Genomic DNA, 25,977 nt, shown 5'->3' on the forward strand with positions numbered 1-25,977 from the left:
GTTATCTTCTTATGGAAGCCATAAACAGTTTGGTCAATACATAGCTAATTTTGTGTTTTTACTTGCAAAACATTTATTGTTTTGATTACAATCTTTGCATGTCATTTTTGCTTATTATTAATAACCTCAAAATTACTATATTATTAGCAGCAACATTGTTTATTTCAGATCATGCCAAGAGCACAAAATGCTCATGCCTATGTAAATGCTGGGTTTCTATTCAAATTGGACATGAAGAATGTGGGAAAAGTGATTTCAAAACCAAGAATTGTGTTTGGTGGAATCAGTCATGATCTGGTAGGTGATAATGGAAAATTATTAGTATGCTTAATATACTTCAGAGGCCATATTTTGATAGATTTATGTGTGAGATCTTGAAAGTGATGACACTATAGATTAGTACTTTATGTATGGTATCATATGACAACCAGTATCATTGTTCAAGATGTCATGATATTATCAGAATCACAAGAGGTGGAGGGAGGAAAGGTCCTATGGAACACTATAGCCTGCACTACATTAATATCTTTGACTGACAGTCAGTCGTCAATTAGTGTGTTATTAACAGTGACGGTGTTTTCCTGTCTGCATTTGTCAGCAAAATAAACTAGTTGTCGTCAAATTGTATATTTGTGTAGCTGCACCCTTGTCTCATGGACTTGCTATCAAAGGCACACAAGAATTTAGTTCAACAGGTATCAGTGGTATCCAGGATGCAGACACTTTGTTTTTGTAGCTTCACTTAATTTTAACTATTGTATGTGGTGCTACATGACAGGTGTGATGTTGTTTTCAACAATAATTTAGGCACCCAACATAATGGTAGCAGGAAGCAAACCCCAAGCTACAGAATTCTGTAACTATAGGAAAGTGATGTACTTACAACTTACCATGGTCAAGTCACAGGGAAATATATCAAAAACAGAATAACTGTGGCAACACATGATAAACAGTGAACTTTATTTACTAAAATAATGTACATCTAAATACACTCAGTTTTTGAATAACAATAATGGAAATTCCTGGATGGAACAATATGTAATATAAGGGAAACGCAACCATTCGTCTATATTGGATTGATGATTGGGGCACAGTAACACAGACCAGAAAACAGCATTCACACTAGCTTTTGAACACTAGCACATTTTACAGCAATAGCATGCATATTCACAAACACAGACACCAAACTGCACACTCCCTTAACTAAGAGTGTTGCCATATTACTGTGCTCCGTACATCAAACTGCTAGAGGTGTATGGGTGCCTTTCTCTTATTTTATGTATACTCATCTTTTGCTTTTTGAGAAGGTGTGGCACTGATGTAAAGTTCTGAACCTAATTTAACATAACACAGTACACGTGACTAACAAATCTAATTGCAGCTCAGTTTGGAACACAATGAAAATGTTTATACTGGTAAAAAAGGTGTTTTATCCTTTATTGAAGCCTTGTGTAGTAGTTTGCTGTTTGTTTTTTTTTTTTTCATTTTTTGTCAGTTTTGTGAATATACTGCTGAATAAATAGTGCTTGATAACCTGCTCTATAATCTAGTGAAGGAGTAATTGGAGTCAGTATCCAATATGTCATGGACACAGGAAGAGATTAGTGAAGCTTCCATGTTCGAAAAGGATCATCTGTTCAGAAACTGATAAAAGTAGATCACAAATATCTGCATGGCATCAATTGTTGTGATGGTTGTTATGATTTTTACTCATGAAGTTACCATATTTCACATATATTCAATGTGATTCTGTCATATTTTTCTTAAGAAGTTTTCAAGATTTATTTGTTGAACTAGCTGAATGTATTGTAGATGCCTTTGGGTGGGCAATTGCTGTTTTATCCTGGAAAGTTAACTGGCATCGCTAACTAAAGTGACAGGAAATTTGCAATGGAAATGTAACCAAAACATGAGAGTCTGTGGGAAACAGTTTCTGACACTGACAAAGATCCAAAGAATGTTCAAAAAGCACTATGCAAAATATGTTTAACTATAAATTCATCTGTATATAGAAAACCCCATGGAGCACTCCTGCTAAAGATGCATGGCAAAATTTATTACCTGCATTCAAAGGCAATAGTTTACCTAGTTATACTTTGCTGCTGCAATGCTTGATGAATGTATGATTGACTTCTGAGAAAAATATGGAAAAGTATTTGTCAAAAACTGTCACTTGCTCAACAAATTCTAAGTGTTGGTAGGAAAATGGAGCTGCAAGTATGGTAAGTGAACTTCCAGCATATTTCCAACCCTTAATTATGGCAATTGATAATTCAGGTATCAATATTACAAATGATTTAGTGAGTCTAGTGAGTCTGTGATTAATTCAAGAATATATGAATTGTGAATTTGGTTTCACAAATAAGATTACAGATTTGGTGCTGGCAGCTAGTAAGCAGAGCAGTAAATGCCAGAAGTCAAACATCTATTGTGATGTTTGAAATTCCAACTCATGGAAATGTTATAAATGTCAGAAACTTGGTCATAATATGAGTAAGTATAGAATTAAGAAGAAACCAAATAAATCTTCAAATGCTGTGAATAATGTGAAAATTGAAAACAAAAATGCATTGATCACTCTAACTGCATCTTTGCACCACGGTGAAGGCTGGTATGTAGATTCCAGATGTACATGCTACATGACGAATAAAACAGATTCATTCAACAGTCTCCAGTTGATCACAGCTCTAAAAGTTTATGCAGCAGATAACAGGAATCTTGGAGCAATTGCAGATGGTCACATTTATTTCAAAGTTACCAGTGATGACAACAGTAAGTAGATAACCATGAATGATGTCATGTATGTTCCATGCCTTGGATACAACCTGCTGTCACTTTATCAAACAATAACATATGGACTGTGCATGTAGTTTGATGATGTATTTTATAATGCACAGTGTGGCATATACTGTAAAGTGGTGGAACCATCTCTGGAACACCAGTACTAACTGCAACTCAAGTAAGATGAGAATGAAGATTTCCCACATAATTTAAATTCAGGAATAAAGGTAAGTGGTCAACCAAGTACAATCAGAACAAACCTAAATTCTTGCCAAGTCACTCCTCTTCATCAGAATATACAGTCACTTAGAAATAAAGTAAGAGAGCTCAAAATCTTGCTATCAAGTGAACTCAGATATGTTAATATACTTTGCTTAACTGAACACTGGCTGAAAGAAAATGAATTAAAGACAGTGAAAATAACAGATTATGTATTAGCAGCACAAACTTGTAGAAATCGGTTAAAACATGGAGGGAATTGCATATACATAAAGAAAGATATCAAATTCAGTTACTTAGACAATTTTGAATCATTAAACACTAAGAAAGATTTGGAAATATCAGGCATAGAAATTCCAGCATTCAAGTTAATTGTAATATGTAGATTGTAATTTGTTGATCTCCATATACCCACCTAAAAAAATTCAACACTCAGCTTGATACTATACTAAATAAAGTAGTGACAAATTGAAAAACAGTTCTTATATGTGAAGACCTAAATGTAGACTTGTAATGAGTGAAGCAATTCAAAATCTGAGCTGATGAACATATTAACAGCCAATAATTTGGAGATTACAATCCACTCGCCTGCATGTGAAATGAATCATTTTAGTACTACTATAGACCAAATAATAATTAGCTCCAAAACAAAATATAAATCAGTTGTAATTAAAGCTGGACTGGCAGACCATCATGCACAGGCTATAAGCTTTTGTGTAAACACTAATCCATCCTATAATTATATGAGGAAGGCTACACACATTGGCAGAACTTTCAATAATACTGCAGTACAAACATTCCAGATTTATCTCCAACAAGAATCATGGGAGCTAGTGTATAATACTGATAATATTTCTGATAAGTTTCAGACATTCACGAATATTTTCGAATATTATTTTGATCTTGCTTTTCCATTGAAAGTCAAAACAACCCAAACCACTAAAAGCAACAAGTGGATTACCAGTGGTATAAGGAAATCTTGTGCTAGAAAATGGTACCTTCACAATATTGCAAGAAGCTACAACACAACTCAGGAGTTTGATAGTTACTTTAAAAAAATGTAAATCTATCTGAAATAAAATAATAAAGGAGGCAAAGAAATGAGACAATGACAAATACATAGAAGATGCTTCAAACAGAACCAAAGCAACCTGGCAAGTTGTAAAAAAAAAGAAACCAAATCTTACAAAAACAGAGTTAATAATACAGTATTAAAGGCTGTCTTGGAAAATATTAATAACCCACAGGAAGTAGCTAATATGTTTAATAACTATTTTATAAATATAAAAGAGAAACTACTAAAACAGGCTTCTAATAGAAAACAGGGAAAAAAACTCTCAAGCAGATTAGTGTTTCCGTACCCAACAAATGTAGAAGAAGTACAGGTTACAATAAAAAGTCTCAAAATGAAACACTCTGCAGGTGTAGATGATATACCTGATTTCATTATAAAGAAGTGTGGGGACTTGATTACTGAGCCCTTAACCCACCTATGTAACCTATCTTTTGCTAAGGAATTTTTCCTTCATGTTTGAAAATAGCAAAAGTAAAGCCATTATACAAGAAAGGAAACAAAGATGATATTTCTAAGTACAGACCACTGGCACTGCTGTCTGTTTTCCCAAAACTATTAGAAAGGCTTTTCAATAAGAGGCTAACAGACTTCTTAGAGAATAATGGCATTCTGTCAGATTTAGAGCAAACAGTTCAACCGAATCAGCAGTTCACTCCATTCTATTAGAGGCACTGATAGCGTTAGACAACAAAAAACTTACCATGGGCGTATTTTTAGATTTGTCAAAGGCATTTGACACCATAAATCATGACAAATTGCTACACAAGCTAGAAAATCGTGGCATTAGGGTAACAGCTAACAATTGGCTCAGCTCTTATCTTAAGAACAGGGAACAAAATGTATAAATAGATCAAGAAAGGGACAATGTCATTAGGAAATATAATTCCAAGCTACTGACTGTTAAATATGGTGTGCCACAAGAATCAGTAATGGGTCCTGTTCTGTTCTTACTCTATGTCAATGACGTAAACATAAGCAATGACAGCAGTAAAATATTTCAATTTGCTGATGATACGAGTGTTCTAATTACAGGAAACTCAGAAGAAACTCTTGTAAAAAACATAAAAGAAGCCACTGACAGGCTAACATGTTACTTTGATGACAATGATTTAACAATAAACACTGAAAAAACTGTAGCTATGGATATACACACAGCACAAACAGAAAATCTGATATAACCCAATCTAGAGCTATAAGGACGGACAATTGCCAAAACAGCCTGTACCAAATTTCTTGGATTTCATCTACAAGACAACTTGATATGGAAAGCAGATATTGCACAAACGAACAAAAATTGTACCAGCTACAACACCCTTCAGTGTGTATATTATGCAGTTGTACAGTCTCACCTCTGGTATTATGTTTTTCAAAAAAGGATTTTCCTGCCACTTCATTGCATATATGTACTTGAAAATATAATGTATTTAAAGCAAAACACATACAAAAAGACCACTCATCACTCAAAATCACACAATACACAGCTAAGTAAAGCCATTATACAAGAAAGGAAACAAAGATGATATTTCTAAGTACAGACCACTGGCACTGCTGTCTGTTTTCCCAAAACTATTAGAAAGGCTTTTCAATAAGAGGCTAACAGACTTCTTAGAGAATAATGGCATTCGGTCAGATTTAGAGCAAACAGTTCAACCGAATCAGCAGTTCACTCCTTTCTATTAGAGGCACTGATAGCATTAGACAACAAAAAACTTACCATGGGCATATTTTTAGATTTGTCAAAGGCATTTGACACCATAAATCATGACAAATTGCTACACAAGCTAGAAAATCTTGGCATTAGGGTAACAGCTAACAATTGGCTCAGTTGCAGCATTAGAAAATTGTAGCGAAATGCAGGAAGATCTGCAGCGGATAGGTACTTGGTGCAGGGAGTGGCAACTGACCCTTAACATAGACAAATGTAATGTACTGCGAATACATAGAAAGAAGGATCCTTTATTGTATGATTATATGATAGCGGAACAAACACTGGTAGCAGTTACTTCTGTAAAATATCTGGGAGTATGCGTGCGGAACGATTTGAAGTGGAATGATCATATAAAATTAATTGTTGGTAAGGCGGGTACCAGGTTGAGATTCATTGGGAGAGTCCTTAGAAAATGTAGTCCATCAACAAAGGAGGTGGCTTACAAAACACTCGTTCGACCTATACTTGAGTATTGCTCATCAGTGTGGGATCCGTACCAGGTCGGGTTGGCGGAGGAGATAGAGAAGATCCAAAGAAGAGCGGCGCGTTTCGTCACAGGGTTATTTGGTAAGCGTGATAGAGTTACGGAGATGTTTAACAAACTCAAGTGGCAGACTCTGCAAGAGAGGCGCTCTGCATCGCGGTGTAGCTTGCTCGCCAGGTTTCGAGAGGGTGCGTTTCTGGATGAGGTATCGAATATATTGCTTCCCCCTACTTATACCTCCCGAGGAGATCACGAATGTAAAATTAGAGAGATTACCACGCACGGAGGCTTTAAGACAGTCGTTCTTCCCGTGAACCATACGCGACTGGAACAGGAAAGGGAGGTAATGACAGTGGCACGTAAAGTGCCCTCCACCACACACCGTTGGGTGGCTTGCGGAGTATAAATGTAGATGTAGATGTAGATGTAAGATGCAAGACAAAAACTGGATGTACATGTTCGAAGTGCCAACACAAAGTCATTTCAAAACAGCCTTATCCATCCTAGTATCAAACTATACAGTGCCTTACCAGATACCATTAAACACATACAAAACATTGGTCACTTCAAATGTAAATTGAAGTCATACTTGGTTGATCATTGCTTTTATACAGTAAATGAATACCTACAGAACTAAATTTTTCTTTGTTAACCTAATGTAGTCTCATTCAGAAGAACATTTGTATTTCATCTCTCTGTATATAGCGTAACAACATTTATTTAAGTATTCATCGTTAACTGATATATTAATGTGTGTTGTTAAGTACAAAGGTATATTATATGTAAAACTCTTAATATTAACATAAAAATCCAAATATCTCTTGCACATTGTGCAGCTGTAGATGAAACTGGATTTAATAAATCAGTCAATCAATCAATAAGTGGCATGTATTGATTAGCTGAACTTTGTGACTATGCAAATGCTGTAGAAGTCAACAGTTATAAATTGGGACATTGAATCTTGGGATATTTGAACTATGCAAACATGACTTACCTAAGAAAAAGTTTTCTGATGTACTGAACTGGACAAAAATCAATTTAGGCCCGTGTATCTCTAACATAAAAGGAAAACAGTCTCAACAACATTTCCCTGAAACAAGTAGAAGTGCAAAATATCTACATGACATGGTGGATTCTGAAGTTTCTGGATGAATGAGCATGACTCAGTGGAGAGGAGTTTGTTCTTTTCACTTTTACAGATTGTATGTCAAGAGAGTCCTTTGGTTACATGCTACAATCAACAAAAGAAGTTTATGATACTTTCATTGAGTTCAAATGTTGAGCAGAAAATGAACCTAGTCAAAAAATTAAAATACTTTGAACAGATAATGGAAAAGAGCTTGTTGAACAATGTTTGAAGTCATTCTAAAAGGGGGAGGGAATCTGATTTGAAAGGACAATTTCTTACACACCAGAATAAAATAGAGTTGTGGAATGCTTGAAATGAGTAATCACTGAAAAAGAAAGATCAGTGCTAGCAGATGCAGGACTAACGATACAGCTTTGGACTGAAGCCATTAACACAGTAATTTGTGTGAAGAATCAGTCTCCAATAAAAGCTGATTGAAATTTAACTCCTGAAGAATTATGGAGCTGTTTTCAGATAAATCTCAATCATTAATGGCCCTGGGTGTTGAGCATTTATACATGTACCGAAAGAAAAACAAACGAAGTTAGAATGCAAATCCAAGGAATTTGTTTTGTTGAATGTAATACCTTCTGACTGAACCAAATTCACCAAAGACTCCTGATGTAAAATTTATTGAAAATTCAAAGAACACCTGAGGAAACACTATATTGAACAGTAATCAGACTGGTGATAATGGCGTGAGCAATGTACAGCCAATGACAGCACATAACTTACTGAAGAAGAAGCAGAACCATCATAACCCGCTATGTTGTCAGAAATACAATTTATCTTGAACTGGCACAAAGTGACTGAGCAGGTAGGCACACTGATCATGTGTGCAGCCAGAAAGTGAAAAATCATCACATGAGAGAAAAACTGAATTCTAAATATTTGAATGGTGATTTTGGTCGCAATGCTGATGTTTCTGAGCCAAATCCATGTATAGAAACAATGAGTCATGATGATTGTAAAAAGTGGAAGCAAGTTTTATGTGATGAATGTAAGTTATTGCTTGGAATCGAGACTTGGAGTTTGACTGATTTACTACCAAACAGGAAGACAGTCAATTTGAGATGGGTATTCAAAATCAGAAATGTCAGGTGGTCAAATTGAATGTTACAAAACTCATTTTGTCACAGAAGTTTATTTCCAGATACCAGGGGTGGACTTTGTGGAACATCCTTGCCGGTAGTTTGTCATTGTTCACTTCATACCATGTTGGCTGGAACAACTGAGTTTACTATTCACCTCAAACACATGGATGTTCAAACTGCAGTCCTATATAGTGATACTGATGAAGCAGTTTACATCCATCAACTTGAAGGGTACATGAAGAAGAGGGAGGAGACGAAGGTTTGCAAGGTGAAGAAGACAATGTGGTCTACAACAGGTGTAATGTATTTGGTATCAGAAATCAGATGCAACATTATTTAAAATGAAGCTGAGAAAATCAGAATATGGTCCCTGAATTTACTATAGAACTGGGAAGCATAGTAGTGTAATGTATTTGGTGTCAGAAATCCGATGCAACATTATTTAAAATGAACTGAGAAAATCAGAATATGGTCCCTGAATTTACTATAGAACTGGGAAGCATAGTAGTGTAATGTATTTGGTGTCAGAAATCCGATGCAACATTATTTAAAATGAACTGAGAAAATCAGAATATGGTCCCTGAATTTACTATAGAACTGAGAAGCATAGTATACTCATTCTAGCAATTTCTGTAGGTGACATAACCATCATCTTAAATAGAAATAATAACTGGAAGGAAGAAATGAAGACAGAATTAATGAATCAATTTCAGATGGGAGATCTTGGTGAATGCAATAGGTGTCTTGGCATGACAACAAAATGAAACAGGAATCAAGAGATCAGTCCAGTTGCACATCCACTTGAACCTGGTTTGAAGCTGCAAGTATCTGAAGAAAAACTGACATATGAAGGAGGACTTGCATTGCATTGCATTCCTTATTATTCCTATATTTGGCTCAAGGCACATTGTACGTGTTGCTAGAGTTGTAAGTAAATAACTCCAGTTGTCAAAAAATCAAAGCAAAAGCAGTCAAACAAATTATGAGATACACCAAAGGCACATTCCTTTTAGAATTAACGTTCTGAAAAAGTCGAACAATCAAAAATGGAGGCCTCTGGGATGCCAATTCTGCATCAGATCTCAATCAATGGCATTCAACAACTGGCTTCATGTTCAAGTTAATTGGGCAGCAGTTTCTGCAATTCTAGATGGCACCAAATAGTTGTTCTATTGACTACTGAAGCTGAGTACATGCCTATCAAGAAATTCTCCATGAATTGTGTATTATACATAGAGAAAGATCAACAATTGTGTACTTTGATAATAGAGATGCCCTTTGCACTGAATCACAACAGTGTGCATTGTGCTCAAACATTAACACATTGACATGAGGCACCACAATATTTGTGACCTAAATAATGCAGAAAAGTTCAGTGTCAAGACAGTCAGTACTAGCAAAAAGCAAGCCGATTTTTTTATGAAGGCACTGTCAAAGGTTAAGCATAATTGGTATTGCCAGGCTCTGGGACTTTAAGAGTTCACAAATTTACATCTGGAAAACATGGGGATATTGGGAACAAAGATGTCTCATCCTTTACTGAAGCCTTGTACAGTAGTTTGTTGGATTTTCGTCTTTGCTGTTTTGCAACTTTATTGCTGAATATACAGTGTTTGATAATCTGTGTTCCTAACAATACAGTGTACATAATTTCATTCATCAAAGTCAACTTTAGAATCTATCAAATGTCTAAGGAGTCAATATCCAACAGTTCAAAAGTTCAACCTACCAATAAATAAATTCTAGGACTACCACCTTCCCTAATCTTCAACAGTTGACATCAACTGTCTAGTAACTGGAACTGGTTGGCAACTGATGATTGCAGGTGAGAACTATCCAGTTACTGTAGCCAACTGGAACTGAATCTCGAACAGTAACTGGGCTTCGTGTTGCCATGTGGTCAGTTAAATCTGGTGATCAACATATAAATATGCAGCTGTGACCTGTTTGGCAGATGCATCAAATAGGGCTGGGTTTCAGCACTCTTTGTGATGCAAAAAAATAACTACTGGCAGAATAAAGGACTATTTGAATCTCATGTATAAGTTGTATAAAGTAGTTCTTGGCACCTTCTAGGAAGGGACTGACTTTACTGTTTGCGGTGCCACACTGAAACAGCCTGTTGTATGATACACTCTGGTACTGTGTCTGGTAGTGGCACAGCAAATGCTCATCTCCTGAAACGTTATGGGCTGCTCACAGCCCAGGAGGTGTTCCTCTGATGCCATTTAAACATGACTGTCCACTCTCATATTTTGTTCATGCTCTAAGACACTTGTGCTTATATACTTTCCAGTTTCAGCACAGCGTAAGTTTTATATTCATATGTAATCTCTTAAATTCCTGTATTGTGGAGAACAATTACAGTAGCTGTGTATCATGGATCCTTGAAGTCACTGTGAGAAGCAGCCTTATATCTCTATTGTAAAGTTCCTTGTAGAGATGGGTCGTTCAAGAACTAATGGGTCCAAAGGAATGGTTCACCAAGATGAACAGGATGAGTTAGGAACGAATTCTAAGGAATGGTCTTTCATAGTTCACTTCAGTTGCAGCTTTCTACTTATAGTTCCCGGGAATGGGAAACGGTCGGTCTCGTTCCCACAGCGCTACATTGGCCAGTTTCATTCCAGCTTCAGACCTATTCCTGTCTGTCTCAGTGTCAGTCACAGCTTTCTACTTATAGTTCCCAGGAATGGGAAACGGTCGGTCATGTTCCCAAATGGCACACCGCCCGGTATTGTTCCAGCCTTGGTCCTGTTCCTGCCAGTCTCGGTCTCGGTCTTGCTCGGCCGGACTTGTCCTTCTTTGTGGCGGAACTCATCACAGTTCCACTGCCGACAGCTCATAGTTCAGTATCGAGTTGTTGTTCATTTTGCTTGCTTCACATGCCCATTCTAGATCTGTTTCAAACCTTTTTTGAACTTAGAACTTCTCGTTCTTTTTGTATTCTATTCAGTGTCCATGAACGGTAATTAAAATGTACTTTATAATTATGTAAATTGCATAAAAATTATGTAGTATGTAATAAATACATATTTTCAGGTAACAAAATGTTGTATCAACTTACTTCACTCTTTCAATAAACAGCAGAAGAAATACTTGTAAACAGGCAAGATTTTTTTGTCATTACACATGCAGAGGACATCGGCATGACATACATGAGTGGTGGCCATTTTCTGTATTTTTTTGATCCAAGGGACTGACTTACAACCGAATGAAGCCCGCACTTCATAATTGAGTGTATGGTGTCACATTTTGTAAAGAGAATATGATAACTCCTACAGTATTATTTCAGTGGTACAGGGAGGCACACGAAAAATTGGCCCCTATTAATAGACTTCTCATTGTCACTTACCAATCATCATCGATTGTATTGAAGATGTTTGTATTAGCTTATTTGTTATTTCTTCACTGCCTAATTATTACATGTTTATCTATTCTGTATGAAAACTGTTTAAGAATGAGCAAGGAAATTCATAACTATATGTGTTCTTCAGCTCATGGTATATTCAGAGAATACTGTACTTGAGCTTCAACATTAATGGTAGTCTACTGTTAATATTGGCAAAGTATTTTTCTTACTTATAGATATTAAAACCCATAATTCTATATCCACAGATACATGCTACAGAGTTAGAAAAGTATCTAGAAGACAAAAATATATATGAAATGAACACACTTCAAAAGGCTCTCAGAATTCTGGATTCTGAAATACAGCCCAAAAAAATGCCACCTGAAGCCTCTCCTGAATACCGAAAAGGTTTGGCACTAGCTTTATTCTACAAGGTATGCCATATAAATAATTTTGTCTTGACCTGTAGCCAATGTGAGACAGTAACTCAGTGTCTCCTTGACACTTTTTGTACTTGTTTTATATTAAATTTTGTAAAATGGTATTTTTATAATACATTCTCATTTTTTGAATCAATTAATCGCTTTCTTATAGTATAAACAGTAGCTCAAAATGATACATGGAAGTAACTTTTGATAAAAGAACTCATCTAAAATTATACAAAATTCAACCGAAACATCTTTATTTGGTAACATTTATATTGTAATTATTTTATTCATTTTTGTTTACATATTCACATTATCAGCTAGTATTTCAAATACTAATCAGAGTAACTGACTTATTTGATTTGCAAAAGGAAATACTGATTTAACAAATAAAGAACATAGGTATCTTATGAGCAGTTTCACCTTTCTGCTAATGAGAGCATTTATACAAAAATTATTGTACACAAATGTAGAAAAAGATAATTGAAGCTAGATGGTTCACTAAAAACACAAGAACAGTAATGGTAAAGGAGATATATTGTATCACTTTATGATTGAAAATGTATACAAGATATGAAAATGTTATGAGGTATATGTCTATCATTTATGAAATCAATTTGGAGTTCAAAGAAGGGAAGACAGAGTGCTTAAGTGAGAATTGTAATAAGATGTATTAAATTCAAAGATTTTAAAATTTTGACAGTCCCCTCAGTGTATGTACACTATGATTGTGGTTTTTATTGACACTGTAGATTATCTTTTTTATAGGTTGTACTTATAGGTCACATCATTTTTATTACATCTAGACAATATACTTATTACAGGTTCCACAGTAAAAACATACAATAGCTTCCACAGGACATTCATATTGCTAAATGATTTACACAAGATATAAAAATACATTTTTGTGTATCTTTTACTGTACATGAGTGGTTTTAATTCTAGTTTAGTTCCCTACATTGATTTGTAATTATAGTTTCCCTTAATACTATACATAATATTTATTAATTATAGTATGTACTTTTTCTCACTGTATGCTCAAGTACTCAGTCACACTGTAAACTTCTTCCTCTATTAAAAACATTTTTAGGGATGCAGGGAACATCTCAGTTTTGAGGTTTTGTATAAATCCTTGATGAATTTTGTACCAGAGCATTCAGGTTATTTTTCAGAAATCTGAAGTCTGTCTCAAATGCATTATGATAAAAGGAAAAATGTTTGTGAGCTGACTACAACATCTATTCCATGATATTTTGAAACACCCTTGATTTTCATAAAAACCTTTTGTAACTTGTTCTGTTACTGAATAATTTACAACCTGTTTTTCTTATGAACCCACTTAAATGAGTCCACTGTAATTTACTACATGCAGAAATTTACTTCCAGGAGGTCCAAACAGTAACTTTTTTTTTATTTTCTTGATTTTTCCTTTTGGAGTAAATGTTATAACAAAAGGCTCACAGTTTTTTTTTATTTTCTTGATTTTTCCTTTTGGAGTAAATGTTATAACAAAAGGCTCACAGTAATTGCCATGATATTTTGAAATGCCCCTGATTTTTATATAAAAAAAACATTGTAATTTGTTTTGTTACTGAATAGGGTCATATCCTGTGAATATATCACTTATAAATGACACTGTGGTAGTCAACTTTATACTTTTCTGACAATATGAACCAATCATGTACCAGTATCTCAAAATAAACTGTACACTGATGCTCAACGAGAACTGCACAATTACAGCACTAGTGTCAAAAATGATCATCACATCAACAGAACCTGACTAAAAGTGTATGATAAAAATTGCACTAAAGCTGGGTGCATGTTATGCAACAAACTATCAGGCAATCTGAAAAATATAAAATGTGTCTTTGCTATCTTCAGACACAGTTAGTACTTTAGAATTTGTCAACTGTGAATGTGCTCAATACCATATATTTGATTCTGTTAGCTTTAATCCAACTCTGTCACTTATGTTCTCACCAGTCTTCTTCAGCATCTTCTCTGGCTCCCTATCACTACTGCCATGATGACACTTGATGCTACTTCTTTTTTATATAATTATCATTCTACTTTGTCACATTTGTTCATTCGATTTTAGATCTCCAGGACTTTCCCTAATATGTTTTCTTTCATTTGGCTGCTTTTCCATTACTTGATTCTTCTTTCATTTTTGTCCACAGCTGCCCATTTTGCCTCTCTATGGCATTCAACATCCAGTATTTCTGCTCCAATCTTTGTCTCATTGCAGCTGCCTTCTCTTCTCTCTCTAGTGTCTGGTTTTCATGTTTGCCTTTTGTTGATTTTATTGATACTTTCCATTTTATTGTGTTATGTGATGTCTTCTGTGAATGGAGGTCCTCCATGGCTTATTTTATGTAACTGCAGAGTAGTTACTTTTCTTCCATATCTTTACTTTCTATTACTGATGACCTTGTGTCAAAATTAGAGTTTAATTGCTTTTTGTCCATGTTTCTCTCAGCAGTCAGCTTAATAAAAGTGATTAACTTATCTTTATATGACATTACTATAAAAAGTAGTCTATGCTATTTGCTTTTTTAATGAGTTTAGATTTATATTATCCCAACAAATATTAAAGAGTTATTTTAGATTAATATACTCAATGAAAAAGTTATTTCCCAGCTGGTTATCACATCCCTTCTAATCAGTTTGTACTTTCTTCGAATTTCTTAATATTAATTAAATTTCAGGCACTTAATTTCTTTTAATATAAATTGAAGTTCATGGGTTGCATCTGTTCCTACCTCTGTTGTACTCTTTCAGGTGCAGTTTTTGTAGAATAAGGTTATATTTCTTATGTATTGACATTAGCAATCATTTAGTCACTAACCACAGTCTATTTTAATCAATCCAGTTTGTGCTGAGCATGTTCCCTGAGAGCTTGAAACCAAACCTGAGAAGTGGGGGTGAAATGTTAAAGAGGCCACTTTCTTCTGGAAAACAGGAATATGACACAAAGAAGGAATTGTGGCCATTAGGAAAACCAGTATCAAAACTTGAAGCTCTGTCTCAATGTTCTGGTAAGTGCTCAGATGTATTTGAAAATGTTTCACAGCCTGTATCAAAATAAACAAGAGCAATGTGATGATTGTTTTGAGGGAAAAAAGAAAGAACACTGAAACTTTAGTGGGCTATATCACTTATTTAAATGTAGGAAACATCAAGATAAAATAATATGATATTAGAATAGACTGTTTCTGATCACACAGTGGACCAGAGGGGAACATTCAATAGTAATATTATACAATAATATTATAACATAACTGATGTTTGTGAAAAATTCAGTTGATATTTTTGAAGCTCTCTGCAAGTCCTAATATTGCAATGATAAATATTTTTTAAAAACACTCACTAAGTTCTCATTAATTGTGATTGATGATATATGGCAACAACACACCTAGTGGAATAATACTGGCAGACACACAAATGAAATAATAATGAGATAATAGACACTGGACGACTGGACTTTTTAATTTACTAGCTGTTTCTTATTTGTAAGATGCAGACAGAAAGAAAAAAGTAAAATAGGATAGTGCGGCTAATGGAAAACAAATGTTTCCATAAATAATGGATGAAGAGAGATTTAAAATGTACAAAGGAGTTAGATGTAAGAGTGAAATGTAGCTACTAAGATTCAAAATCTAAGTACAAAATAACTGGATGCCAGCAGTTTATAAATAAAATATGTTAGCTAAATCTGGAAGGAATTCATGGTGTGCATGTTACATGAAAATAGAGAAAACCAAAAAACAATGTAGAATATGATAAGGTTTGAGTTCAAAGAGAGCAGTGGAGGGAGAAAATGGAAATAAAACATAATAAAATCTAGAGAAAGGAGTCAGAAGCATTTACATAGACAATGAAATAAAGTAGAATGTAAAAGACTTATAGAATATGATGAATAGAAGAGGGAGTTGGATATGAAAATATTAGCCAGGTAGCTACGGAAATGAGACATAAAATGTGATATTAAAAAGACTAGTTTTGAACTCTAAAGAAGGCAACAGAATCAAACTAGGAATAACTTTTTTATAATTATGTTCATTAGCATTGAAATTTAACAAAATTATGTTTCACTTAATGCTTATGATATCACCAGATCCTGTATCTGGTGACAGATTAATTTCCAAAGTGATACTTATATAAAAAGCATATATTTGGAAGTTGAGTGCATATATTTGGAAGTTGAGCACATCACTACTTTAACTGGTTCACTTCATAAAAGTGAATGGGTAAAAAGGATTAAAATTTCTATACGCATAATGGTAGAAGCATATCCAGCTGTAAGAAAATGGAATACCTTATTCAGCAACTTGTTCATACGATAATTTCATTTTTGTTTATTGTCGATCTGGTTACTTTTCAATTTTACACATATTGCGTATTGTGACATTCTCTCAAAATCTTGGTTGTGGAAGGCTCCTTTCTCACCTAAGAACATGAGGGATCTTTATTCTTCATAATCTCATAGCAGGGGCCACATGCGGTAGCCAAGCTGTCTGAGGCACCTTGTCACAGTCCGTGCGGCTTCCCCCATCAGAGGTTTGAGTCCTCTCTCAGGCACAGGTGTGTGTGTTATCCTTAGTGTAAGTTAGTTTAAGTTAGATTAAGCAGGAGAGCTTCTGTGAAGTTTTACTAATGGCATTCTCCTCAGAATGAAGAAAGAGAAAGAAGTCATAAAGACAGTGAAATGGAGGAACCTGCAATATCTCAGTTATTTGCAAACAGAACTCTTCAAGGAAAAACTCTGGTAAGAGGGCAAGGAACGAAAAAAACATCTTGGCTTGGAAACTTAAGAACATGCATGTCACACATGGCTGGAAGTTATAGTCATGATAGTCACCAATATCTCAAATGAATAGGTAGAAGAAGAAGAAAATGCATTGTGTTTATTGTGTCTTTTAACTTTTCATTTTCGGTCCTTATCACTGGAGTATTTAGTTATTTCCATGATCTATTAGTCAGAAAAGATTCCAACTCCTTATAGTTTCTGACACAGAATAAAGCTGAAGTTTCATCTGCACACTTTACTGTGGAAGCTATAAGGTTTACCTATCTGACAGCTTTTGTCAGATCTAAAACATATAACAGAGGTCTGCACCTTCTGGCCCAGCAGAAACATGAAAGAAACGTGTAACTGCTATGGTCATAATGTTTAGCTCTTTTGTAGAGCTATGGTGTAATTGTGTCTCATGAAGTATGTATCTCATCAAGAAGGCATCAAGGTAATATGGGATCAAATTTTAAAATACGTTTCTACATGAGGGTATATTGATACTGGTCTATATTTTTAAGACTTCTTCCTTACTGTTCTTTTCATACACATGCCAATAAACAACCAAATACTGATGTATTAGGTTTACTCTGGCAGATTCTCTTTAGAGCAATGGCAGACATAAATTGCAGAGCTACATTTTGTAAAAAGATTACACAAAGAGTTGTCACTAAGATGTGGCTAATCAATTGGTTCTGAAAGTATTACTTTACTAATTCCAATTAAGTCTAAATGTAAAGAAATATTTTGTAGCTGTCTACTTATGATTAATTATTAATACCGTTTTTAACAGCTGATTCATTTAATTAATGAATACCTTGTCTTCTTGCACAAAATCTCAAGAGTACCCATGATGGATTCCATAAAATACAGTGAATGGATGACATGCCCACTTCAGATACACTGTGACATGCTGCTGGCAATATGATAGCTATGAACTTTATTATATAGTTATGGAACAAGACTAAAACTGCAGCCACTGTGAGGTAACAGATAAAGTATCCAGACAATTGAGAGTTACACTTTGCAGGGTTAACATCAGTAGAAGTGACGTAGTGGGGTTAAGGACAACCAGCCAAACAAAACAGAAAAATTATGGCATGCTGAAGGATGATAGTACTAGTTCTTATGTCTCCAGTATCTTGGAATTAATAGACACAACCATATTGGTAGTCATACAAGACTAGTTCCATTTTGACAGTACTGGTACAAGTATGTATTACAAATTGGTGTCACAGAGGTTAGTAATGACACACGAATGTCAGAACTGGTACAGTCAACTTGGAATATGTAATACCATGTAACCTGTATTTTATGTCACGTTTAACCAGCAATTTGTGCTATCCTTGGTATAATGTTAATGAAGAATATGTTATAAATGATGAGGGTGTCTGTAATGTTTAACAGTTTCACCCAAACTATATAATTGAGAATATCAGTACCATTTCTGGTAATACATCAGACAGTAGTGCAATGCCTCCAGACTACTGAAGAAAGAGATCCATTAGAGCTAGACAACTAGCAGGGCAAAACACGATAAGAAGATGTAAATTTGATGTTATCACTGAGAACTAAATTGTAGGCATACATCCCAAACACGTATTTCATCTTGGAAGGGAGGGGGCAGGGCAGGTGCCACTCCCTTCTTTGTAAGATTAAAAAAGACATAAACAAAAATATGTATGTCATTTAAAGATATTTTTATCATTACAGGAGAAGCAAAATATGTAAATGATGTGCTCACCATACCAGATGAATTGTACTGTGCATTTGCTGTTACATCTATTGCAAATGGTCACATAAAAGATACAGATCCCAGTGATGCCTTGGTAAGCAATAGTGATCTGAATTGTACAAAAAGTTTTGGAAAAATTAATTTAAAAAGATAGAACAGCTTACATCCAGACTGATTCTAGTCAAGAGAACACTAAAAGATTATAGCTTTTCATTAATCTTTTTCAATGGCTTTCATAAACGAAAACTGTGTCTGTTTTGCTGGTGTCTGGAGTCTCCCAATCTCTTTCACTGTAGTTACTTATGTTAAAATATGGTACAGAACATAAGTGTTTTCTATTAAAAACTGGAACACACAGCATTAAAGTATGACAATATTTATTTTATATTTTGTTGTGAACTGGTTTTCAACTTCTAGATCATGACTAAAGAGCTCCAGAAAGTAAAAAGCATTTACAAATAAACCCTTCTAACAATTTTGTAATAGTCATTATTTTCTGTATGTGGGTGTTGAGTCATGTTAAGTGCAGTTAGTACCTTGACGTTCTTCCTGTCCAGGATGCAACAGTCTGTGACAATTAAGTCAGCAGGCAAGCTTGAGATGTTTTTTGCAGGCAAATAAAGTTAGACTCTTGGCATTCATTGAAGACTTACAGAAATTTGTGGAAAAATTGTTATAAATATGACTAGCACACACAAAGTACTCATAATGTTTAAAAATTAACAAATGAATGCTGGTAATGATGTGTTTGTACTGGTCCTCTATCTTCATGGATGCAAAAAAGGCAAAGTTGGACTATTTCATTAAACGGGATACACATTTAGACTAACGAAGTACATCATTATTTAGATCTGTCATGTACAATAGTGACATGTATTTTAAATAGACATCCACATTATTTTAAAGTCTGCGCATTGTGATTTGTACAGAACTGCTGTGGACATAAGATGGTGACACAGCACTAAAGACACTGAATTTGCTTTTGGTTGTTGTGGGGTCAAAATCCCTAATTCATGCAGATTTCAATTTTTTATTGTTTCCCAAAATTTATTAAGGAAATATTAGGATCCCCATAGCCAGTATCTTTCCTCATCCTAGTCATATCTGAACTTGTGCTTTAGCACTAATGACTTCATTGCCAACACAATGCTAAGCCTTTTTCTTATTTTACCCTTAAAAGGTATAAATGCAAAAATTGAAGCTTTCATTCTATATCATTTATATGATTTTCCTGCAATCGCTCTAGGCTGTTCCTGGGGTGGTGGCATATTATGATGCAAAAGACATTCCAGGAAAGAACAGCTTTTACCCAAAATCTTTCTTCAGTTTTACTGAGGAGGAGGTAAGGCAAAGAAAAATCATTGAAATACAGCATGCAGTAGTTTCTGTTACAAACCAATTAGTTCTCTGTGTCACATATTAATTAAATATTTTTTCTGTCTTAATAGATATTTTGCTCTGGAAATGTAAAGTACAATGGACAACCAGTAGGAATGATTGTGGCAGAGTCACATGATATTGCTGTTGAAGCTGCCAAATTGGTGAAAATAAATTATGATGTTGTTAACAAACCCATTCTTCACTTAAGAGATGCGCTTAAATCTGGAGAAAAGAGCAGGGTTATGGTGATGGGTGAGACTAAGCCAACTGATCCTGAAAGTAAGTATTTAATTAAATGTGCATCTTTCTTTTAACAATGTGACAGCCTTTAGAATTAAACATCTACTTCATGCAGTATTACTTCACCCAAAGTCAGTAATTGCCTCATATGATTTGCAATAATCTATGACATTTGCATGCCATCCTTCTGTAACACATCACAAAATCTAGCAACATTTCTCTCCCATCTCTTTACACACTTCTCTCCTTGGCTTCATTTGTTTGTATTCAGAAGTTGTTGCTATTATGGCATGAGGTAAATCCATTTTCATACATATCATCCGCCTGCTGTGACAGTCAGGCTAGCACCAAGTAGACAATATGACAACCAGCGCACAGAGAATCACAGACCTTGTGTAACATTGAGCAGTAGTATATCTCAAACTCACCTCTTTGCAACATGTGGTGTTTTTCCCAAAAAGCCACATGGCATTCTTCTCAGTGGCACATCCTGTAGACATGTCTATCAATATGCACACTAGGACATGCTCTCCCAAATTTTGTTAGTGACTATAAAAGAAGTTTATTCATGTGATAGAAATTACAGCATTTGCCACAAGAAAGGGGGGGGGGGGGGGGGAGACAGAGACAGCTTGCCAGGGACTGAGAATTATATGTACTGAACATCCAATTATTGGAGTCCACTGACCTGAACCATTGGTGCAAATTGCATTCCAAACCTTGTATCAGCTGCCAAAGAGGTGACATGGTGTCACATGTGCATCCTCGTACTAAGTAGACCCCTCCAAGAATGCACTGGACCGTGATGATATTAGAAGTTTACAGACTAGGAATAATTAATAACTGAGTGATCTGATGCACATGATCCACTGGACAATATTTTCCTGTGAACAATTTTTAGTATTTTGTGTGTTAAGGTGAATTAACTACATTGATCCTGAAAGCAAAGAGATCAGTTACTATAGACATTGCAAGAAGCCATTGTCTGACACATGTAGTCTGGAGCATTATTAAAGATTGAGACTTAGCTGTTCCATGCCATTGTTGATTTCAGAACTGAAGGGTTTTTCAATTTACGTTTCACTCCCTTTGTGGCAACAAACATTTACTTGTTCAAAGTTAGACGTGAATTATTATTGACAGCACCAAAGACATCACTGTACTTTGTCAGTGAGATTCTTTCTTTTAAATGAATAACCTTTTTCTGTGATATGTAGTAACTTGTTGCAAGTGATATATGCACTAGGCCATTCTGTCCTGTCCATTCCATTGCAACATTTATTTCAGGCAGATTAGTTGCTGGAATGCATTTCCATTTCCACAATGGTGATGCCATTTGAACTGCACAACAGATGCCTTAAGAACTTAGCATCCTAGTAGGCCAAACTGAGAATGAGTCTGAAGCTGGCCAACCTCTTCCTTTGTGTTCGGGCCTGGCTTGCAGCCAGAACACTCCCCCTCCCATGGCACTCCAAAATAACAGGACTAACAGCAATTTTGCATTCCACAGCCAGTATGGGCTTTGCACAAAACAGTATTGTCACTGCCCACACATTTACTTCCCCCATCTGGCCAGTTCACACTGTGTTCCATGTGATGCCTTCAATTCTTAGGACCCCGGCTGTGTTTGCCTCTGCAGAAGCAAGTTTTTCAGGCTCTTTGGTAACTAACAACTCTACAAAGTTTGCTGTGATGCTCTCACGGCTGGATCCTACAATCACTGCAGAAGTGTACAACATCATCACCATCCTACTCAAATCAAGAAAATTCAATGCACTCAAAGACTGACTGTAGGCTGGTTGACCTTGTGAGGGATCCAATGCACATGGTCATTATTTCCCAACACATGAATGCACCAATATGCAACCATGAGAGCTCCTACACCATATGCACAATCTGACTGAATCTACGACAATAACAGATAATCTGATACTCACAGATTGGCTTGGGTGCCTGCCTGCTGTTTTCCATACAGCACTGGCTGCCCATAACTACATAAATGTCAATGTGCCAGTCATCATTGTGGTGCAGGGTGTTTGAATCATTTGACACCCACGCTGTGTCACCACAACTCACTGTCATCTTCCCCTTCCACAAAGCTGTTCCCACCTGCATCCAGTGTCAGTTTCCTCACCCTTTACTGCCTCTAATGCCCCCCCCAGACATGGCACAGATCATGAACTGCATGATTGTGGAGATGAACAAACCCACTAGCATTCTGGTGTGCATGCACCAATTCAAATCCGCACCGTGCCTGACACCACATGGTGATGTCCATGGCTGGCATGTACTCACCTGGCATTACGTGGCATCCTCCCCTCACCCTGTCTGTAGCCTCCAGCATGCTCACCTGTCCAGACATGCCCCCCACCCTCCAACTAGTAGCAAACAAGTTCGACCCAGACGCAAGTGACATCTGCAGGTATCACTAGCTCTTCAGCATCAACACTGCCATGTATCACCCACACTGCCCATGCAACCCAAACTCCTACAGCAGCCTGGCTGTTCCACAGTGTCATAGTGCCTGTTTATGTGCAATCATTATACACCTCTCTCCTCAACACTTTACCTCCTGGACACTGGATCAGACCCCTCCATCTACCATTGCCGGTTATTGCCTGCTGCTGGCCATTTTCCACCTCTCCCCTATTTCTCACAACAGCAAATGTTTCACCAGTTGCCGCTTACTGTTCTGACACCTGTTCCATTGACCTCAGCCAACATTACAGACTCCCTTCACCCACTACAGTTGTCTCCTTGAAGTGGCGAACCACTGTGTCGTTGACAGCACTTCCCTCCACTCCATACCTGTGACTCCCACACCACCACTAGTTTTGTCATTAGACAATTATTCTATTCTTGTCCCTTTGTCAGCCTCCTCTCGAAATTTCCAGTCTTCACCCACCCTTACAGTGCCTGCCGTGAGGTATGACACAGTGTACTTCACCACATGCAATGACACCAGTCCCCAGTTTTCTGCAACCCCTGCCATCTCCCACCTGTCAAATGCTGGAGTCATAGGCTGAAGGCTAAGCAGCCATTGCTGCTGGGTTGTTACACCTCTCAAAAAGCCCCTGGACTTCCACCTTGCACCTCATTCACAGAAGAAAGAGACTTGATACCCATGCAGCGGCTTCTGCATGCTCAACATTAGAAGAGTTCTTGACTGTTATCCAGTCCTACTATTACACAGCTACAGTGAAAACCCTAAAATTTTGTATTTGTGGGTGTCCACAGCCTCCAGATGTTTAATAAATGTAAACATGATCTGTAGTTGGCTGTAATGTGATTTTTATTTAATTTAATCATGTTACAGCCTACTACATGCCTCGTTTATGTTTATTAAGCAGTGGAAACCTATTGGGTTCAACTGTGTTCAGCAAATTAGACAGCAAAATAGCTTTTAGGCAAATTATGGTAGCCCTAGGAGATGTGGAAAAAAATGTCAACAATCATGCCTTTCGATGTATTCAATAGTGTCTTTATGCCATTTAGGCTTTGCAGTGCCACCCATACCTGGCAGCATTTCCTCAATGACATCCTACTAGGTGCCTCAGGCTGCTTTACATACTTGGATGGTGTTCTCAATTACTTGTTCAACCCAGCAGAGCACCTTTGCTACCTCTGAGAGGATTTCTCCCACCTCCAGAGTGATAACCATCATGGAAAAGTGATTTTTGATGTCCCAGAGACTGACTTCTTGCGGCATAGGATATCTCCTACTGGCTCCCACCCACCACACAAGAAGACCTACACTATCACTAAATTCCTGCAAAACTTTTGAAGAATGCTGCAGATTCCTCTCAATAGTGAATTTTTACAGACACCACTAAAGAATGTGGCTAATGTCCAGGCACTGCTCAATAATACCCTTCAGAGCAACCACAGCAAAGGCAAGAGGCCTGTTCCCTGGACAGCCCAAATGACAGAGCTCACAAAAAAATGTTTTTCTGATGCCTCCTTGTTAGCACACTGCCTCCCATCTGCTCCCCTGGTGGGCACAGCATATGCAAGCCAGTCCATCATTGGTACTGTCCTACAGTAATGTGTCAAAGGTGCTTGATAGCTTCTCCTTGAAGCTGTCAGAACTGAAACAGTGGTGGGCCACATAAAACCAAAATCTTCTTGCCATATACGAGGCAATAAAGTATTTCTACCTCTCCGTTGGAGGATGCCCCTTTACAGTGTTCACTGACCACCAACCAGTCACCTCAGGTTTCTGCCAAAAAGAAAGCAGCCAAATTTCTCCTCAGCAGTTCTGATAACACAAATGCATTTCACAATTCATGGCCAACATATGACCCATGGCAGACATTGACAATATTGCTATATTGCTGCTGACTATCTTAGTCGCTCCTCCACCATTACAGTTCCCATTGATTACACCCCCCCCCCCCCCCCCCCCCCCTGGGAGCATCCAGGCAGCTGGCCCAAATTATAAAAAAACCTGCACACTGATCCCAACGCCAAACTCAGCCTCCAACCATATACTATCCCAGGTATGGTGTAGACTTGGTGTGATTTATGCATGAATTCTGACTTTCCAGATGACGGTCCTAAGGAATGAATATGCCCCTGCCTACCCCCCAACTTATGCTGCCTGGCTTTTGATTGTCTCCACAGTTTGTCTCACCCTGGTGCTCAGGAATCCATGAGTCTTGTGCAAGAATGCTTTGTATGGCCTGGCATACAATGAGATCGTACCGTCTGGCCATGCTCTTGCCTCCCTTGTCAGCATGTCAAAAATACGCTGCCACACCCACACTTCAGTCACCTCTTTCCATCTGGTTGACCATAGTTTCTCCCATGTTGATATTGACCTTGTTAGACCCATCCCATCATCAAATGGCCACATGTATATACTCACTGGCACCAGTAGGTTCACACAGTGACTGGAGGAGGCTGCACCACTGCCCAACACCATGGCGGATACAGTGGCTATGACTGTCACAAGCAATTGTATATCACATTTTGGCTACCACTGCCACATAACAGGAGACCACAGCTGACAGTTCACATCATGCCTGTTTAAAAGATTAGCCACAACTAGCAGCACACTCATTCATTTCACACCAGTTACTACCCTGCCGCAAATGGCATGGCGGAGTTTCCACAGAACATTGAAAGTTGCCCTCACATGCCATAATACAACCTGCTAGTTCTCATAGGTTTGTATGTGGCCCACAAAGCCAACTTGGTTGCATCTGAACCGTGAATTTACTTTCAAAACCTTTCCTTAAGAATTTACTTTATTTACTAGTGATTCATTAACACATTTGATCACATTACGTGAGCTTGGAAATAGTTGCCAGTGGGTAACTGATGAAAACAAACTAAATTTCTTTCAACAAATGGAAATTTTATTCCTAAAACCCCCCTTTTTTTAGAAATAGATTTAAAATTATAATCAGAAAGCACCCTCTAAATATCAAGTTACAATTTATTCAGAGGCAGAAAGAACAAATTTTTGACAGTATGAGCTTTTGGGCTGAGAACCTTGCCACTCCCTTTTGACATGGCCGTAGTCACGCCCATTCACAACAACCTCTGAAAGACTACACTG

General features: G+C 36.8%; 1 protein-coding gene across 2 annotated transcripts in view; it reads left to right on the plus strand.

Annotated features, from left to right (window-relative positions):
- Positions 1–25,977, plus strand: part of LOC126101063 (xanthine dehydrogenase-like) — a 265,749-nt gene that overhangs the window by 155,293 nt on the left and 84,479 nt on the right. For both annotated transcript variants that reach the window (XM_049911738.1, XM_049911737.1), the window contains exons 10-15: positions 169–297; positions 12,109–12,276; positions 15,140–15,305; positions 18,773–18,888; positions 20,041–20,136; positions 20,243–20,453. In XM_049911738.1, coding sequence (XP_049767695.1) covers positions 169–297; positions 12,109–12,276; positions 15,140–15,305; positions 18,773–18,888; positions 20,041–20,136; positions 20,243–20,453 — 886 coding nt within the window. The remainder of the gene's footprint in view (positions 1–168; positions 298–12,108; positions 12,277–15,139; positions 15,306–18,772; positions 18,889–20,040; positions 20,137–20,242; positions 20,454–25,977) is intronic.

The sequence above is a fragment of the Schistocerca cancellata genome, chromosome 9 (genome assembly GCF_023864275.1).
Source record: "Schistocerca cancellata isolate TAMUIC-IGC-003103 chromosome 9, iqSchCanc2.1, whole genome shotgun sequence".
NCBI classification, from domain to species: domain Eukaryota; kingdom Metazoa; phylum Arthropoda; class Insecta; order Orthoptera; family Acrididae; genus Schistocerca; species Schistocerca cancellata.